The sequence below is a fragment of the Schistocerca americana genome, chromosome X (genome assembly GCF_021461395.2).
Source record: "Schistocerca americana isolate TAMUIC-IGC-003095 chromosome X, iqSchAmer2.1, whole genome shotgun sequence".
NCBI classification, from domain to species: domain Eukaryota; kingdom Metazoa; phylum Arthropoda; class Insecta; order Orthoptera; family Acrididae; genus Schistocerca; species Schistocerca americana.
This window is the reverse complement of record NC_060130.1, coordinates 941,326,210-941,347,179: the sequence shown is the minus strand read 5'-3', so window position 1 is coordinate 941,347,179 and position 20,970 is coordinate 941,326,210. Positions and strand designations below refer to the sequence as shown.

Sequence of the window (20,970 nt, the reverse complement as noted above, 5' to 3'; positions counted from 1 at the left end):
TAGTGAACTATATTGTGAAAATTGAGTGAAGCTTAAGTAATTGAGTTAGATATTGAGCTTTTGAGCATAATTAGTAAAGTTGTGACTGTGGTCAATAATATTAATTACTCAAGATGCTGAGAGCTGTAGTAATAGTTACTGTTTAACAAAGTGATGAGTTTTAATGATTGTAAATGATTTATGTTTTTTGGTTGAGAAATGTTCTTAACAAGACAGAGAGTGAAATTTAATGCAGTGGTTGCTAGTACTATACCATTTGTGAGATTAGTGTCCCATCATTGATAGGATCGTAAAGGTTAGGAACTGATCTGGCAAACATAGTGCTGTGTCCTCATAAGACATGGTATAAGCCTACATAGATGAGCATTGAACTGTCGGCAACTAGGGCAGCACTGAATTAAGGCTAGTACCCACAGAGGGGAGCCACATGCCAGGGATTATTTTATGCTTCCACCATTTTTTTTTTTGTTTTTCTGAGTCATCACTCTTCTGACTGGTTTGACACACCACACCACGAATTCCTCTCCTGTGCCAACTCTTCATCTCAGAGTAGCACTTGCGACCTACATCTTCAATTATTTGCTGGATGTATTCCAGTCTCTGTCTTCCTCTACAGTTTTTACTCTCTACAGCTCCCTCTAGTACCATGGAGGTTATTACCCGATGTCTTACCAGATGTTCTATCATCCTGTCCCTTCTTCTTGTCAGTGTTTTTCACATATTCCTTTCCTCTGCAATTCTGTACAAAACCTCCTCTTTCCCTACCTTATCCGTCCACCTAATTTTCAACTTTTGTCTGTTGCACCACATCTCAAATGCTTCAATTCTCTTCTGTCCCAGTTTTCCCACAGTCCATGTTTCATTGCTGGGCTCCAAACATACATTCTCAGAAATTTCTTTCTCAAATTAAGACTTCTCATTATTTTTGTCTTTCTTTGATTTACTCAGTCTGCATTCTATACTCATTTGACTGTTTATTCCATTTAGCTGATCATGTAATTATTTTTCACTTTCACTGAGGATAGCAATGTCATCAGTGTGTCATGTCATTGATATCCTTTTGCATTGAATTTTAATTCCACTCCTGAACCTTTCTTTTATTACCATCATTGCTTCTTTGATGTATAAACTGAACAGTAGGGGCGAAAGACTACATCCCTGTCATACACGCTTCTTAAACTGAGCACTTCGTTCTCAGTCTTCTGCTCTTATTGTTCCCTTTTGCCTCTTATACATGTTGTATATTACCAATCTCTCCCTGTAAGTTACATCTCTTTTTCTCTCTCTGAATTTCGAACATTTTGCGTGATTTGACATTGTCAAATGCTTTTTCCAGGTCAACAAAGCCTATGAACATGTCTTGATTATCTTTAGTCTTTCTTCCATTATCAACTGCAACATCAGAATTGTCTCTCTTGTGCCTTTACATTTCATAATGCCTAGCTGATTGTCATCTAACACATTCACAAATTTCTTTTCCATTCTTCTGTATATTATTCTTGTTGGCAACTTGGACGCATGAGCTGTTAAGCTGATTGTGTGGATATTCTTGCACTTTTCATCTCTTGTTGTGGATGATATCTTTCTGAAAGTCAGATTCATAGATTATAAATACCAATGTGAATAGTCATTTTGTTGCCACTTCTCCCAATGATTTTATAAATTCTGATGGATTGTTATCTATCCCTCCTGCTCTATTTGATCTTAAGTTTCCAAAGCTCTTTTAAATTCTGATTCTAATACTGGAGTCCACATCTCTTCTCAATCTACTCCCGTTTCTTCTTCTATCACACCAGTCAAATCTTCCCCCTCATAGAGGTCTTCAATGTACAATTTCTACCTATCCACCCTTTCCTTTGCATTTAACAGTGGAATTCCCATTGCACTCTTAATGTTACCATCCCTGCTTTTAATTTCATCAAGGGTTGTTTTGACTTTTCTATACGCTAAGTCAGTCTTTCCAAAAGTCATTTCTTTTTCAGTTTCTTCACATTCCTCATGCAGCAATTTCATCTTAGCTTCCCTACACTTTGTATTTATTTCATTCCTCAGTGACTTGTATTTCTGCATTATTGAATTTCCCTGAACATTTTTGTATTTCCTTTTTTTCATCAATCAACTGAAGTGTTTCTTCTGTTACCACATGGTTTCTCTGTAGATACTATCTTTGAACCTATGTTTTTTCTTTCCATCTTCTCTGATTGCCCTTTTTACAGATGCCCACTCCTCTTCCACTGTATTTCACACAAACGATTCCCATGTGGGCATCAGTCTGCCAATACGGATACAAGTGGGCACACAGCTTCTGTCAAGAAAGTATCAGTGACAGTATCCAGAATATTGAGAGTACCACAAGATTGTATCAGGACTGTGTATATAACTGCTGCCAAGAAGAGTCAGGCTGGACATTTTATAAGTGATTGTAGTTATTGTTCACTGGATTCAGGACTAGATTGGAGTTAAAGACAGTTCAGTGCAAGTGAGCTTTAAACTGTTGTGCACCAGCTTCATATTAAAGTTAACCAGTGTAGTATTTCTTTTAATAAATTATTGTAAATTGCTGCTAATCTGTGGTGCAATATATCATCATTTAGCTGTTGCCTAACCCTATTTGACCCTGTGATGAGGCTGTAGAGTTGCTGCATCCAAGCAAGCAGCCTCATAAAAGCAACTGCTTTCAGTGGTAAGGGTTTCTCTTCCTGCTACCTTAATATGTTTGTTACCAAGTGTATTTGGTGAGCACAACATAAATAGCAGGCAATGAGGGAAAGCAGGAATAAAAACCTGATAATGGGCAACAAAGGAACACATAAAAACCTGGTGATGAGGACAGAGAAAAATTTGGCTTAAAAAGAAAAGTGAAACTTATCTCACAACACAATAGATGTGGCATTTTGTATACTGTTGAGAATTTTATTTTTCATAAATGGCTCAATCAAACTTATTGAAACCTAGGCTGATGCTGCTACAACAACTCTCTACAACACTAGAACTTTTGGTGGCACAGCTATCAAAATTGGAAGCAGAGCAGCAGAAAGACCTTCAACAAAATTTCTAGATGCTGCCACCACCATTTCCAGCTTTTGACCAGAGGATGGAATTATGACCTAACTATGTATACAGATTGGAGCAATATTTCATGTTGCACAAATTATCATGTGATGTTGGGAGCAAAGCTTTTCTTCTTGCTAAAGCTGGCATGGAAATTTTTCAGTTAATTCAAAAGCTTTGTCCAGAAGTATATCTGGAGACGCTTTCATATACAGAAGTTAAGGACAAAACAATGGAAAATCCAGGACAGAATAATGAATGACAATATTATGAAAAGGATGTTGCTACTCATCATATGGCAGAGATGATGAGTCACAGACAGGTACAACAAAAAGACTGTCACACAAATTTGCTTTTGGCCATGAAGGCCTATCTGAATTAGACAACCAGAGACTGTGGTCATGTAAGTGTAAGTGTAAGAGTGTGTGTGTGTGTGTGTGTGTGTGTGTGTGTGTGTGTGTGTGTGTGTGTGTGTGTTTTGTTTAATTCTGATTAAGGCCAGTTTGGCTGAAAGCTAACTTGTTTGACAGTCTTTTCGTTGTGCCTATCTGTGACTCAGTACCTCCACTATAAGTGAGTAGAAACATTCTCAAAATTAAAGGTAAGCTGGAATCTCATTCTGAAGCTCAAGTGCACGTAGCAGCAGCCAGGCATAAATTTTCCAAGCTTTTTAGAACATGAAATCACGGTTACAAAGAGTGGATAGTGTTATGCTGATTCTCTCATTTGTGACGTGCTCATTCTGCACTCACCTAGTAACAAGTTAAAGAAAGACCTCCTTAGTTTGACTAAATCTTCATTGCAAGAACGTTTGTTTTTAACCTGGATGCAACAACAGATACTCATCTCAGCTGATGCACACCAGTTTGAGGACACAATGAGTCAACGACAGCCTGCACAATAAGGCCATGAGCGCAGCCATGTGAAACAGTCACAGAGCGCACACACGGGCAACAGCCATTTGCAAACAGATTCCCCCAAGTGAAATTAAAATCATGAGCACACTGTAATATTAACAACAAGCATGAAGACTGTTTCTTGAGAACTGCACAATGCACATACATCATACTGCAAAAAGAAAGATCAGAAATCTGAAGTCTGCAACACAAAGCAAATTATACAACAAAATAAAGCACTAAAGCACACAAAAGTGATTCGTAATAAAAACAATGCTCAAGATGAACGTAATATTTCACGGCAAAAAAAGTAAAGTGCATGCTGCCTTCTTAGCTGAAGATAAGGCTTTACCTGTGACACTCAGAATAAATAAAGTATGACTGAAGTTTCAAACTGAAAAGGGCTCTTCCATTTCTCTAATCAATCTGCAAGCATACAAAAAATGGGGATCACCTCTGGATGAGTAAAGAATGGAATTCTTGTTCAAAAATACTCTGTTTGGACTTTATCAATACAAAAGATTGCCATTTGAGATTGTCAGTGCAGTATGTCTGTTCCAATGGTATTTAGAATAATTAATTTGGGAAGCATCTAACACTATAAATACCTGGATGACATCAATGTATCATTGCCTAGAGGACAACTCCTGAAGAGCTATTATGTAATTTGGGATGTGTATTTAAGAGTTTACAAGTAGCCAAATTGAAATGTAACAAGGAAAAGTGCAGTCAAATACTTAGGACACATTTTGTCATAACAAGGCATTAGGCCAAAACTGCAACACACTGAAGTAATTAAGAACCTTCTGGCTTCCGAGGCTCTCAAGCAGTTATGTGATGTTCTAGAACAAATCAGTTACTACAGAAAATTCATTCCATATGTAGCATCCATAAGTGAACAGCTTACAGACTGTTTCAGAAAGGAACAAAATGAATGTGGAACAATGAATGCCATTTGACAAATTAAAACAAAGTCTGGACACCGAATGTCTGATCACATAAGATCGAACTAAAATGTTAACTATTGCAACATATGCTTCTGAATATGGAATCAGTGCAGTCTTTTCACACAGACAATGTAGTTCAGAAAGGGTGATTGTATTCACATCCAAAACACTGACAACTGCTCAGAGAAATTACAGTCAAATTGAAAAGAAAGCTGTTTCTGTCAGAAAGTTGCGTGACTACATTTACAGCTGAAGATCATTTCTACTTACAGATCAAAAGCCACTGGCAACTATATTTGAACTGAAAACACTGTTCCTTCCAGAATAACTTAACACTTATGATGAAGGGCACTGCTTTTGTGAAACTATGGCTATGAAATAATTTTCAGGTTCATATCAATGCAGTCTTGCTATTGTGCAATCATGGAGTATAAAAATTTCTTTCCTTCTGCTGATGGATATTTCACTTCAGATATCATAAGTCAAGACGCTTTTGAAGATATTCCATTAAATGTCAACTTGACAGCAAAACCAACAGAACCAGTTTATCCAAAATGAAACAATACAGTCAATTGGAGTGGCCTTTAGATTAAAAGTTAGTCAGTCAACCTGAAAATAAATATTACTGGCACATGAGACATCCTCTCACTATCTACGAAGATGCCATTTAGGTAGAATCAGGAACAACATGAGTAGTGATTCCAGGAGTACCGAAATAGAAAGCGCTTCAAATGCTACATCAATGGCACTGTGGCATCATACATACCAAACACATTGCCAGAGAGCATTACTATTGGAAAAACATTGATAAAGATATACAAGTGATGCTGCCTAAATGCCACTTATGCCAGATACACCAGTCAGCTCTCCCACAGAAATACTTTCTGTGGTCACAGGCATCAGAACTCTGGTCACATCTAGACATAGACTAGACTGGACCATTTTTAGGATGTGACTGGCTGGTTGTCACAAATGTATTTCCTGAATTTGCATATGTGATACAAATGTCATCTATAGCTTCTATGAAAGCATTCCAAGTTTCATCAAGAATTTTCTCAATCAAAGGGTTGCTGAATTCAGTAGTCACAGACAATGGCATTCAATTTTCATCATAAGTATTCAATCTTTTCTGTGAATGAAGTGGCATATCACATTTCTTAGCTGCATCATTTTACCCTAAAGCAAACTGATTTGCTGAAATGTTGATAAGAACATTCAAATCTCATATGATAAGGACAATGCATGGTTAATTTTTCTTTCACAGTATTGAGGCCCTCCATATGATTAAAAATTACCAGCAGAAAAATTACATGGCAGACCGTATTGGATTCTAAGATGCAAATACTAAAGCCTTATGTGCATCCACAGACCAAGCAGATACTACAATCAAGACCAAAGATCAAGTACTCATTACCATGTACAAACAAGGAAAGAAACCGTGACTATCAGCCAAAGTGATACAATCGCTCAGAAACCTAGAGAACAAGTCCAAACTAATAATGGTATCACAACGCAACATATACTGTCCAGTCATATTAATGGAACCACCTGCTAAAAGCACGAATAACCACCCTTTAAAGTTCAGACCACTGCAAAACATGCAGCAAGAGTCAATGAGGTTCTGGAAGGTACTATCAGTGATGTGGAGCCTTGATCAGCTTTACTAGATTTCTTTGCTGAGTATCCATGGTGCAAATAGCCCAATCAAGGTGTTCCCACAGATTCTCAAGAGGGTTTAATTCAAGAGAGTTTGGTGGCCAAGGTAGTATGCTAAACTTATCCTGGTGCTCTTTGAACCACGCATGTGTACTGTGAGCCGTGTAAGATGTTACATTGTCCTGCTGGTAGATGCCATTGTGCTGAGGAAAAAAAACTGCTTGTAGGGGTGGACATGGTCCCCAAGGATAGATGCATATTTGTGTTGATCCAGTGTGCCCTCCAGAATGTCAAGATACCCAGAAATGCTCCCTCCTCCAGCCTGGACCCTTCCAACAATTGTTAAAGGGTATTTGCTTTCAGTCTGATGGAGCATAAAACATAATTAATCTGAGAAGGCCACCTGATTCCTATTCAGTGGACATCCATTTGCTGTACTGGCATACAAATTCTGTCATTTGTTGCCAATGAACAGTAGTCATTATGGGTGCAAGGACAAAGCACCTGCTGCAGAGGCCTATACGCAGCAATGTTTGCTGAATGGTTGTTGAGACGACACTGTTGGTAGTCCCTTGGTTCATCTGAGCTGTCAGCTGATCAACAGTTGCATGTCTATTTGCCCATTTGTCTGTACACATCTCCACAGCCATCATCCACCCCTATTATCTACAGCACATGATGCACCACAGTTACCTCGGTATTGGTTTTGGATAGTGCCATTTTGCCATGCAAGGCATACTTAAACCATGGCGGCACACAAACAGTTTACATACTTAGCCACTGGAAATGCTTCCACCCTTGGGCCAAAGACCAATGCTCACACCTTTTTAAATGTTAGATAGATTACTTTGTTTCTGCCATAAGACAAGGACTGCACTGTTTTCTGAATCACGCAACTGTTAGTTCTGTCACCTGCTGTCCATGAGTGATTATTTTAAATTGACGTTGAACACAGGTGGTAGTCACATTAATGTGGCTGTACCATGCAGGAACCAAGAGAAGCCACACTATGCACATGCAATTACAAAAAGAACTCATAGGCTGTTTTCTTTTACAGGCTTACATGACCCCAATGCAGTCAGCCATCTTGGGCATCTCCACCTACTGCAAGGAAGTGCTCCCACCTTTGCTAATTGATGGAGTGCTCCTACCATAATTCACACATCGGCAGCACCAGAAAGCATGCAGCTAATGAAGTGAGCTTCATCAGCTTCCCCTCCCTCACCAGGGCAGGAATGCTGTGTGTTACGTCTAACACCCACAGACGCCACCACATGGCAAGGACTACTTTATGCTTTTGTCATACTTAACTCAAATAGTGACAACATTCACCACCAAGAGAAGCCAAACTGGACATTTTACAACTGATAATAGTTATCATTCAGTGGCTTCAGGACTAGACCAGAGTTAAAAACAGCTCCATGCAAATGAACTCCAAGCTACAGCATGCACCAACTTCATATTAAAGTTAAGCAGTGTAATACTTCCTTTAATAAATTATTGCAAATTGTTGCTAATCTGTGGTGGTGTATATATTTTTGTTAACAACTGTCTAACCCTATTTGGCCCTGTTGACAAAGCTGTGTAGTTGCTTCATGCAAGCAAGCACCTTGAAAAAGCAATTACTTTCCTATTGCCTTGTTATATTTGATGCCAAGAGTATTTGGGACCACAACGCATAGAAAATGCTATGTGCCAGTGAAATATTTAAGGAATGTATGTGCTGTTTAATGCCCTACATATTTTTCATTTCAAGTGCTGTCGCTACTTTCATTCCCTGCACATCAGAATTGCAAACAGCAAAGCAACAGTAGTTGAAACTAGACTTAATTATTAGAGGGAGCAGTCTGTTTGGAAAGATCATATTTTTGGAGTTATGGTATTAAAGAGGATTATATTTGGTACTAATTCATAAGAAAATCTGAACTATGCTTTCTAGTCACATTGCACATACATGGCTAGGAAAGTTTTCACACATCATGTCATAGCAGAGTTCTATGGTTACTGTCATTTAATTATCATACTGAAATAGATAATATTGGTTTTTAGATTGCCATGCTTGAATATATTGTACTGTTTGAGTGTATTGGGCAGTTTTTTCATTAGAAATTTTTTGTTCCTGTGTGATGTTACTACTGAGTCAGTGTCATTCAAAGTGCAACTAACTGCATGTTGATTTGTGTACAAAAACAGTGTGTATTCAGTAAGAGAAAATGTCACTTGACACAAATATTTTCACAAAGTGTTGTACAGTTTTGTATCTTTGCTTTACTACAATAAATACCATACCACACTTCATCACCTGGTACCAAGTTCAGAACTTAAAGTGTCAAATACCTTTTTTATATTAGACTTAGTTTCTAATATCATGGCAGTGACTATTTCATTTTCCAATGTTTATTTTTCAAGTTTCACAGTTCAAAAATGGTTCAAATGGCTCTGAGGACTATGGGACTTAACTTCTGAGGTCATCAGTCCCCTATAACTTAGAACTACTTAAACCTAACAAACCTAAGGACAACACACACATCCATGCCCAAGGCAGGATTCGAACCTGCGACCGTAGTAGTCGCGCGGTTCCAGACTGTAGCGCCTAGAACTGCTCGGACACCCCGGCCGGCTTTCACAGTTCACACAGGTGAAAAAGTACCAATACTATGGCCATATTAGGAGATGGATGTCAATTGTTTATGTATGGCCACCTCGTATACTTTGTTTGTAGGTTTAATTTCAGTGCATACCATGGCTTGTATCACCAAAAGAGAAAGGAAGGAAGTAACACTAGGTTTCTGTAATCTGTTTCACTCAGTGGTAATGGCTGAGACATACAGAGAGTTTATAATAAGGCTGACACAATTGACCTGGATGTATGCAGTATTGCAGGCTCAGGCACTTACTGTGGCTCCACTGCTTGCCTCCAGCTCTCCCCCATTCTGTCAGCTGTGAGTTTCTCTCTCACCTCCCATATCCCTCTAGTCACATTTGTTTCAAGCCAACATGTGAGCAGCAACAGTCATTTGAACTTGTGTGATTAATGTTGTCTTTTGTTGGTCTTGTTGGTGGTAACAAAACAGAACTACTGGGAAGGAAACAGCTGAGGAGGAATTACGGTTCTTAAAACTGATTACTCGCACTTCAACCCATGGTGCAAATATTACCTTTTTTTACTGATACATAACTATTTTTTCAACTTACATAAAAATGTAGCATTATTCATTGATATGAAACCAGCAAAGGTGTTTTATGACTCCCTATGGGTGTCCTAGCTTTCCTAACTGACCTGATCAAGGACCTGAATGTCTTGAGCACAGCTTTGTGAAGCAAACGTAAACTAATTACAGAAGTATTAGACACCATTTTTGGTTTCAAAATAAAGTTACTGTTGTGTGTAAACCAACCATCAAAAAGCTCTTGTGTACAGTTTCCAAACATTAGATTAATTGTAAATGAAAAAATCTGAAAAAAATTGAAGAAACAGCGAGTTGGAATGCACTTACTTTCAGCGCAATCATATGCTGATGCAGACATTTCATACGGCAGAAAATTGAGAAATCTTCTACAAGAATTTTCCTCGTGAAGAGTTCCAGCAGTTGTTTAAAATAGCTGCTCAAGTCTGTGGTATGTTTGTAACCACTTACTTATGTGAATGTGTGTTTTTGATACTGAAATTAACAAAATCAAAGTTTTTGAGAGTCCTTGCTGATGAAGATATGACTGGACCCGACTGTTTGATGACAAGTAGTTTCACTCTAAAAATCGATACTGTAGTAGAACAGAAATGAGTGATGTAAAAAAATTTCCTTTTTCCCAAGTAGAAGGCCTGCTTTGAACATGACATTTCTCTGTAAGATTAAATGGAATATTTTCATGGGGTGATGATTTTCTACAAGCCTGGGTCCATCAGTGCTAAGAATATTTTTAATGACTCCATACTGCTGCAACTGTTCATTTTGCAGAAAGAAACTAAAAATTAACAGTTGCAATCAACATGGAGTCATTTAAGAAATAAATGAAATATGTTAATAGCTGTTTAATAAATAGCATGTCTTCTTTGCTCATTGCTTTAGGTGTGTCTTTATGTGTTTGTGAAATGAAAATTGAGTCATAATATTTTGAAAATGAGAGTGCTAAACTATGAGCTGAAACACACACATTTTTTGCCTGAGCTATACCAAGGTTATCCTTCACACTTTGCAGAAATGCCAAAGTTGTGACTTCCCCCTCCCCACACACACAAAAGTTTTTTCTTCGCAGACGAACTGAATCAAGGGGCAAATAAATTACATATCCAATCCATATTTTTTGCTTGCTTCCACTGCCATCGCATCTTGCTCCAGCCCTCAGTTAGCAGAAATTAGTAAAAATCAGAAACTTACAGTTATGAGATTTTGTAAATGCCACAACAGTCACTGATCACAAATATTTATTTGTTGAATTACCAGTTTTGATCATTTTGATCATCTTCAGATTGATCCGTCTTCATGAAGTTAACAGGGAAAGCATTTAAAACATACAGCAGCTAAGTGGCATTGTTGCACAGAGTAAAATCATGATATAATAGTAACCACACATGCCTGTAATGTTGTTGCTTGCAAGCTGAAGATGATCAAAATAATTGAAACTGGTGACTGAATAAACAAGTATTTGTACTCAATGACTGTTGTGGCATTTACAAAATTTCATGACATTGGATCACTTTGACCTTCACAGTCACTAAGTCACCCCTCTTTCTTCAGTCAAATAGCATATTTACTACCATTTTTTTATTTTTCACATTTGCCAACCTTTTCCTATTGTACAATACCATACCACAGTAGCAGCAAAAGCTCCATTATTGAAGACAAGTGAACAATGTAGTCGGCAGCTGTGTCTGTTTGGTAGTAACTGTTCCTTTATTATGCTGATTTGAGGAAATTATACTGTGACAAAATTGTGTGTTTAATGTCGTGGGCCATGAGAAAGGCTATTTACTGTAGGTAGAAGATAGAAACATGGGGTGGGGGTTAGGAGAACTCATGTACCCCTCCTAGTTAGTTCTTTTTCTTTGTTATTTTTTATGGTCAGCTCTTGTGCATGCCATGTGGCTGTACTCTTGGCAGGTGCCTATCTCACCACCCTCACTGTTAAGCATTGACAATGAGAAAAACACCTTCAGTCACTGCAGAACCTTTTCTCATAGACAAGGTGCACACGTAATTATCCTCTCATATTGAATGACTGACACACTAGCTGCCAGGTGGGCAGTTCTTATGCCAGCCGTGCCTAGGACAAGAAACCAGAGCTCACCACACTCAAAATCAACCATGGCAGACTAAAATATTTGATGTGGTAGCTGCAATGTGAGATAATTTAGTTCCATCTGTAACACCACCCTCCATCCCCTAATACGAGATTCTCTGAAAAACAAAGATGAGAATTTTTTCTACACTACACGCTCTGATCCTGCAATAATGCCCTTGGCTTTAATTTCCACTAGCTTCAGTACCACACTTACATCCACCCTCACGTCTGTCCTAGGCAACTCCCCCCCGTCCCCCCCACCCTCCCCCAACAACTCCTTCACTTTGCTTTAGTTTGATTGTTCTATCTATTAATCTACACCAATATCCCACAGTCTTGCTCCCCTTTAACCCACACCTACTATTTCATGTACCACATGTGCTTATCCATGTCTCACTGGTCCCAAATACCCATTTTGTTCCCTTCCTGCCTCTCCCACCCCACCTCTCACTCTCCCTCCCTTCATCTCTCCCTTCTCCTCATCCCTTCTTTATTCCTCCATCGCATTCATATGATGAATGGTTTTCTTCATTTATTTCATTGTCTGTATTTCATCTGGGACTTTCCAGTATTGTACTGAGTGGTTATAATTAAAGTGCAGCCTTTGCACACAGGTCCAGTGTGGACTGTAATTATCTTAAGTCTGTGAAATTTGGTAGATATGCTAAGTAATTATCATATGACAGCAAAACTTGGTAGATATGCTAATGCATTAATGTGGAACTGACTTGCTAAGTAATTATCATATGACAGCAAAACTTGGTAGATATGCTAATGCATTAATGTGGAACTGACTTGCACTGGGAAAAAAGATCCAATTTTTTCCATGAGATGCAAATCTGGCACTGAGTATTGCTGACTGAAAGGTCTGTGGGGAGGCCCAATGTCACTGAATCATTTAAAGAAGATTATAATAAAACTTGAAAACACGGGTGAGCTGGGTGTGGCACCTTGAAGAGGAAGTGTCCTATCCTGGTGGAAGTTATTGATGAGGTTGCTGTTGCTGTAACTGACCAGGCAGTACAAGGCCCAGGTGGTGCCAGTGCTCATGCAGTGTCACAAGAATTGTCCATCCTAAAGTGAACAGTACAGAAAGTTTTGTGCTCTATTTTACAGTGGCACTCATACAGGATCCACATAGTGCAGCAACTGAAACTTCATGATCTACAGCAACATTCTGAATTTGCTCTTTGGTTTCTGGCATGGATCAAAGTCGATGACATGTGGCCGGGCAGTATTCTATGGAATGATGAGGCACATGTTAGACTACAGAGTGCAGTGAATACATAAAACTGCCAAATTTGGGGTACTGCTAAACCATGTGTTGTGCATGAAGAGACATTGCACTTGCTGTATGTGACTGTGTGGTGTGAACTCACAAACATGTGTATTCTCGGTCCATTCTTCTCAGAAGAGAATACACCCAGGGGGTCTGTCAGGTGTACCATGACATTCACATGTTATCAAAACCTCCTTCCTACTTTGGAAGAGTGCTACTGTGTGAAAACGAGTACTTTCATGGAAGATGGGGCAACACCTAATGTTGCTCCCCAGTGAAATATCTGTTTAATACAATCTTCCACAAATGTGTTATCTCTAGAGGTTTTCCAGATGCATGGCCTGCAAGATCACCGAATCTGAATCCATGTGACTCTTGGCTCTGGGGACACTTAAAAGAACACATTTACCATTAATACATTCTGTCTCTATCTCATCAGAAGGTCAGTATACAGGACATGTTGCACAGATTCCACCAGAACTGCTGTGAGCAACTGTTGTTTATGGATGCAGCATCTCGTTGACATCTCCGGTGCTCATTTTGAACAAATTGTGAAAGTGGTAGTTTAAAATAAAATCAACTTTATGCCTTACGCAGTTGTTTGACCTTTCCTGCCCAAATCCTGTTCCTATTCTATTACATATTGAAACATTTATATATTTCTTACATTCACAAAACTAGACTGCCCTTGGCAGCCAAAATAGGATCTAATTTTTTTCTAGTATAACTCAGTCCTACATTAAAATATTAGAATATCTACCAAGTTTCAATGCCTTATAATAATTACAGCTGACACTGGACCTCTGTGAGCAGTTGCACTTTAATTATAACCACCATTATTTGAAACTCTATGTCATGTGCAGACTCACATAATTGTACTCTAGGCTAACTGCATTACACAAACAAAATAACATAAATGGAAAAACAAAAAAGGAAACAACAATTTATAAAAAAAAAGATAATAAAGACTAGTCTAATTACTAACAACAGAAACTGGTATTAGGCCGACAACAACATTAAGCATTATTGAGAATTAATTGTTGCTTTCACACACACACACACACACACACACACACACACACAGAGAGAGAGAGAGAGAGAGAGAGAGAGAGAGAACTTTCACAGATTGTATATCCCGTATTTTATATTTAGGCTTTCTACATTCTACAAATTACGTGATACAAACCAGAAGGAATGGCCATAAGTTGGTATTCCAATGACGATCTTGTTCTTAGGCATGCCTCTATCATGCCAGTAAAGTGAAGACCAATTTGTGTTGAGTGTGGACATGTAACCTTTGTCACTTGGAAGGCTATATAATGGAGCATTAGGCCCAGTCAATGGGGTATACTCAGTATAAAAGTGGTAGTCATATGCCATGAGATTTACGTAATCAATGTATCTAGAATAAAAGCCAATAACAAGTATAAATACAATAGTTTCATAGGCATGTATTAGATGACCTGAGAATTTTAAAGACTGAATTATGTAACTATTTACAACATCAAACTGTTATCATTAACTGCTGAATGATTATTATTATTATTATTATTATTATTTTACATCATATATTCATTATATTTTCACATAATAAATATTGATGATAAGAATATGGTGAGCCTAAGCAAAGTAGCATATGACACATGTAATTAAATCTGTTACACATGCATAAAGCATAAATTCACGAGTAGGTCTTAATTACAATTACAGAATTAGTGTAGACAAAAGTTGTAACTATAAAACTTGACTACTATAATGACAATAGCAAGGGAAATTCCTGAATGGAACACAAATTTCTCTACGAGGATACATCACAAAACTAAAGGCACTGAGTAGCAAACAGGTACACAGAAAAGGACAATTACCAGCTGAGTTTGTGGGTAGGTAACAAAATTAAATAATGGGCCTGAGTTTTCTTTGGGAACTGTCTGGAACAAGACTATGGGAAATGGCTTGCAAAACCAGTTTTCAAACAAAAACAAAATGAGAGAGAGAGACAGGTAGATCCTTATAATGCATCAAGATGGAAGCATTCTACATCCTATTATTTCACCCCTGTTAACAATTAATTATTTCCCTTCTCATTTTTCAACTTTAATCTAGTTGTTGTGTAGTACATATAAATTATGTGCCTTTCAAGCGATTGACCATGTTGTCTTTCATGAAGATTTATTATTCATGCTATAGCTTTCAAAATGCAGATTCAAATAGCGAATTTAGTTTTTCTGGAAACTTGTAAATGGGTTATTCTCAATGTAGGTAAACAAACTGGTCCAATAATGTTTTCCATTTTACTAATCCTCCATATATTTCGTTACCTAAATTACAAATTGTAACATACAGCTCATCTAAATTTAAAAAAATTGATGTCGCTGTTTTTCACACCATTGTAGTTTCTGAAATACTAAAATGTCCATATGTCAGTCTTTATAAGGCAAACTACAACCCAAAATCTTTAGTTTGGGCTCAAAAACAATAGCGGCAACATAATGTAGGAAGTTTCCTTAATAATACCCAGCTAGCGAGCACTATGGCAACATCTATGCAACAAGTTCACTTAAGATCCCACTAACAAGCACATCTGTTGCCAATATTTGCATGCTCAATATATCCATGTGACTTATTTAATATATAAAATCCAGCCAGCAATCGGTATTACCTTTTGTGAAATGTTCCTTTCAGCAAATGTATGAATAATTTGGAATCCAGTTACGTATTGTGTCAACATGGACACTCATTTATTTGTGTTATTGGCTAAAAGACATAGTGTACCCATCACCTACATAAATTTAATCCACTATTGTAAGATGTTTGTTGTCTTGAAATTCAACTGTGCCTGTACTGTGTATATTCACTACCACATGGATGAGTAGCAAGGTGAACGTGTCAACCTGTGTAAACAAATTTTCTGTGAGATTTGGAACTGGTAATCCTACTGCCTTTAGTGACAATAAATGTAGGAAAGCCATAATAATTAAAAGTTGTGTGGTGTACATAATTGTAAATTTCCCATAACACCAGTTTTACAACAATTCAACAAACATTCTTTAATGAAACAGTGAGTGCAAATAAGGGTTTGCAGGTATGTAACCTCACAACTGCACCTACTGAAAAGAAGTAAAATTGAATGTAAGTGATGAGAAGAGGGTTCTAAAGTGTGCGATTAAAATGGAACGCAAACAACTGCTGGGAGGAGCAACTTATTTTTCTGACTTTAAAGGCATACACAAAGCAACTGTCTCTAATACTCAGTCATAAAAATGGTCATTCATTCCCATCTTCTTCTGAAACAAAACATGACACTGTATTAATTTATTCCAGTAACCAAGTCCATGTAGTGTAAAAAATGGCTCATGTACATGAGCAGATAAATTATCAGGTTCATCTTTTGATGGTACTGGATTTGCTGAAGATGAAAATGCAATATAGGGAGTTTTATGTGTGATAGAAGCAATGTCTCTGGTTTGGTTCAGGAACTAATACACCTGTAGGCAGACCCCGGTAATTGTATGATGTTCCTGCCCTTTGCTCAGATAGTGTAGCAGACGTGTATAATTTTTAGCTGAGAATGAACTAGACGACTTAGGAGCCACACAGGAAGTAAGTATAAGAAAATTGTTGCACTATTCAGCACTTCAGACTGATGTTTCAGTAGCATCTATTCACAGAGCTGGGGACAAATTCAAATTGAAATCCTAGAAAATAACAGTAATGCATCAATTGACCAATTCAGATTCTGTTACTTGATGTTACTACTGCAACAGGCTATTACAGTTTGCTCATGACGGAGATTTTGAGCATGAAATGCTTTTTTTGTGATGAAACATGACTGCATTTATCAGAGTACGCCAATTCACAGAACAATCATCTTTAAAGATCTGAAAATCCTCATCGGTTATAGCAAGCGCCTCTGCATGTTTGTATACTCTGGAATCTTTTTACAAATGCCAATATTCTGGAATATCCTATGTTTGTGTAAATAGCTGTAATCTCCATCCAGGAATTCATTTCTGCTCTGGCTGTACATTGGTGTTCAAAAGAAATATGCTTTCAGTGGTAAGTGTTGTATTTCACTGACAAACATGCTTTCAGATTTGGGCTTGAATGTGGTTATGATGTGACATAGTTTGGTGGAGATGCCAAGTGCTTCAAAAGACTTACATCACCACCATGGCTCAAATTAGGTAAAGTTATAGCTGTCACCTACATAAACAGGAACTGGAATACAAACAGTGCATCATTACCATGGTCTGTACATTCAGGAAACCTGTGGATTTCAAGTCAACAGTAAATCAGTTGTACATCAGGCATCCATCAGTGTTCTCCAGAGATGGCAGTCAGGATCAGAAGAAATGGCTAAAAGAATTCAACAAGTCACCAAACATAACAGGTGGGTTCACATGATGTATTTGTCAATTGAGTACTTTTGCTTGGATGGCACAGCCCAGCAGTAGTTCAAGAACAACAAAGGGAAGCTCAGTAGCTGGGATGAATTCCAGGCCAATATGAAAAAAAAAAATTCTGGCAACAATCAGCAACAAGTCCACTTAGCACAAGGACAATTGAAGAACAGGGCCCAATGTCATGGGAAAATGGCAAAGTCCTATACATAAAATGTTTTGAAACTATGCCACATTATGAATTCAAATATGACAGAAGATGACAAACTCTCACACTTAATGAAAGAAGTTGCAGAAGACATGTACTAAGCTATACTGTTAAAGGATGTCACAATAACCAAGGAATTCATCAAGTGATGCCAGTGCCTTGAGGAAATGCAATAGAACAGAAATGGACAAAATACATATGACTGACTCTCAAATGTGGTCCCTATGGAAGTTGTGGAAGACCACCACTACATTGTCTCTATCATAAACCAAGTAGTAAGAGAAGTGATACAGCATTTTATAGCAATCAGAACTGTTGGACCAAGTATGCAAAAGATAGCAGCCATGTTGACCCAATACATCAGGTGATAACAAAGATGTTGAAGAACAGGTGTAGTGATCTTTAGCACCAATCTCCACCACCAGCTGAACTTGCCAAGAAGAATGAACTTGACCAACTCAGTCTTATGCTGCAGGCATTAAATGACAACCCAGTGCCCGAACAATGTAGGCACACTCAACGGGGTTTGCTTGACGGAGCACAGGGGAAGTGAGTTTTGGACGGGTGATGATACACGGTGTTTCGCACTAGGTCCAGTGAAAGTTTGTGGTGTCACAAGAAGTCAATGTCTAGTATAGGTTCCTAAATATTGCACACTAAAAAAGTCCACTCGAGTTTGCAGTTTGCAGAGAGTGAGATGACGTGGAAGTTTGAACCCGAGCATTGTAGTTTAGTAGAATTCACAGCTTGGAGTGAAGTATGATGAGGGTGGATGTTCAACAACACTAAGGACATAGGCAGCAGCAAAACATCGGCGCCTGTGTTCACTAGGAAAAAGTATCCCGACGAAATGTCTTTAATATAAAGTCATCCGTAATTATCTGATTGTTCCCGGACAGACTGGAGCACTGGGAGGTGCATGTAATGTTGTGCGCAGGAGGCGGCACCCGGACCTACCCGCGATTTGGGTTTGGGAAGCAGCAGGGTGGTCTGCAGTTCCGTGCCGCCTCACTAAACCATGTGTGAAAGTAACAGTATGGGTAGTGCGGTTGCATTTCCTGCGGAAAGTTCGTTGCCAGAGGCGGTGGCTGAGAATCGGTGGCCGCAGACAGTTCAGTTGCAGGAGGGGGCATGACCGAGGGCGGAGCTGGTGATGTCCCAGCTGTTTGTATACTGCATCCCAGAGCGAGCGGAAAAGTCAGTACAGTGCGGCCCCGGCCACGTCCGGCTGCGGGATGAGGAGCCTGAACCTGAGACTTGTCAGGTAGGCAGTGGCTGGCGAAATAGAGCAGTGATGCATCATGTAGTTTGTCAGCAATTGTCATTCATTGCTCGACAGGTTCGGGAGACCTATGAGCCAGAGTAAAGCGGATGTGGGGAGGTAGTTTATCTGTCCAGATAGCGAGGAGAGCTGTGTCAGAGAGTAGATCGTCGTTGACCAGGGCCCGTAGCTGCCTCCAAAGTTGTGAAGGTTTGTTGTTGCCTAGTTGCTCGACGTGGAGCACTTGCCATATTGCTGTCTCAGTTGAGCACGCAAGCCGACACAGAACTGTCTTTTTGGCTAGAGTTGCTGGGTAGTTGAGTCCGGGGCATCGACCAGGTCAGCAATCAAGTCCTCCTGGTCGTGCAGGTGGGTGATGAGGCACAGAAATCTCCTTGATTCGTTGAGTTTGAAATGGATGAACACTTCCTCCACAATTTTGAACCAGGTTGTTGCACTGTCAGGATTGAATGGCGGCAGCGTCGGTAAGCGTTGTAGAACGTTCGGAAGAACAGGGTGAGTTGAATTCGTTGGGGCACTGCCTGAAACGAGCTGTTGTTGCTGCAGTATTCCAGGAGAGTGTGTCTCCAGGGTATGTGGCAATGACGGCTGGTCCAGTGGCAGCGTGAAGGTGACGCATTGTGGTTGAATGCGATCCATCACGACGTGGAAGGACAATGCGGGTGAGACACCGTAATGTGTCAATTGCGGTTGCGGAAGTTTGACACGTCGCGGGTGTGCTTGTATTGAAGTGTTGCGGAAGACCGATGAGGATGAGGCACCGAGATGTGCTGAGAACGGGAGTGGAAGCTCAACTGGAGCCGGCGCGGGGGCGACAGGTGAGAAAAATTTCAAAGTTTGAAAACGCGGAAAACTCAACACGCGATCAGAGTCGGATTCACCTGTGTTGCAGGGAGGTTGTGGAGGTGCGGGCTGTCCAGAAACACAGTGAGGAAAATGATGTCAAAAGTTGGGCGGAATGTGTGAATGTTCACTGTTCGAAGACACTTCACTCAAAACAGTGTGCGGATACAGTGAATGTTGTGGCACAAAACACTGAGGCGTAACAGTAGGACGGAGATGGAGGTCAGGCACAGATAACAAGCCATTGTTCCTGTTGCAGGCTGAGGGATTGAAGCAGGAAGGCATGTGCTGATGCTGAACCAAGACAGGCATGGGCTTGGTTGGATGCTGAAGAGGTTGACCTGTGAACAACGCAGTTCCAGCCACGTGGCAGGAATCCGTGTGGTACTGCACAGATTGCAGCATGGCAAACCGTTGTCCTGGTGATGGTAGGTTATCCAACGAAGCATTTGCAGAAATTGGCATTGATCCCGCACTGCACAGAGATCCGTAAGACGTAACTGCACCATCGATGAGGGAGGGCACATGTAGCCGGAACAAAGGCGTCTGATAGCTGGAGTCATGCACACTCCTAACCTCACTTATTGTTGCAGGCACAAAAACGTCCGGCGAAATCGGCGTAATCGACGAGTGAGAGGCATCGTGTTGCAGTCCTGGTGGGTGTACATCACCCACAACATGATGCATGTCGATCACAAAATCCGGCATTAGGCGTTGGGCCGAAGCCAATTGTTCGAATGTTGTGTTGATGTAATACACACGAAAATAACTGACACGGAGGCTGCGGACACAGTAAAATGGCAAAAACGGAAGACGTTACAACTCGGGGTCATCAGTGAGGTGGATGCTCGGGTGACATACACCAAACAACACCTTATAATCAGGAGTTCATTTATTCACCTCTTCACACAAGTAAGGCTTACACAGAACTGGATGGCGGAACTTCACAAAGATAATGTTTTGCTCAGTTCAAAGACGATGCTAAGATCGATACTGGTGTCGATCTCATCACTGCCACAAGTACAAATGGTTTATGCCTGAAACTGCCATTTTATTATTTTTATTTTGAAGCACAAGTGCCTTTCACATGAAACCACCAATGCCATTGGAATACAGAGACATCTAAAG

The 20,970-nt window shown here is 39.5% G+C and overlaps 1 protein-coding gene across 5 annotated transcripts in view; it reads right to left on the bottom strand.

Annotated features, from left to right (window-relative positions):
- LOC124555080 (acidic mammalian chitinase-like) overlaps window positions 1-20,970 on the bottom strand; it is a 183,108-nt gene that overhangs the window by 42,844 nt on the left and 119,294 nt on the right. For 4 of the 5 annotated variants that reach the window (XR_006968516.1, XM_047128870.1, XM_047128871.1 and 1 more), the window contains one exon: window positions 14,296-14,511. The exons of the other annotated variant lie outside the window; for it this stretch is intronic. Coding sequence is in view for 3 of the 4 variants with exons in the window: in XM_047128870.1 (XP_046984826.1) it covers window positions 14,296-14,511 (216 nt within the window). In the remaining variant the exon portion in view is untranslated. The remainder of the gene's footprint in view (window positions 1-14,295; window positions 14,512-20,970) is intronic. 5 annotated transcript variants of the gene reach the window in all.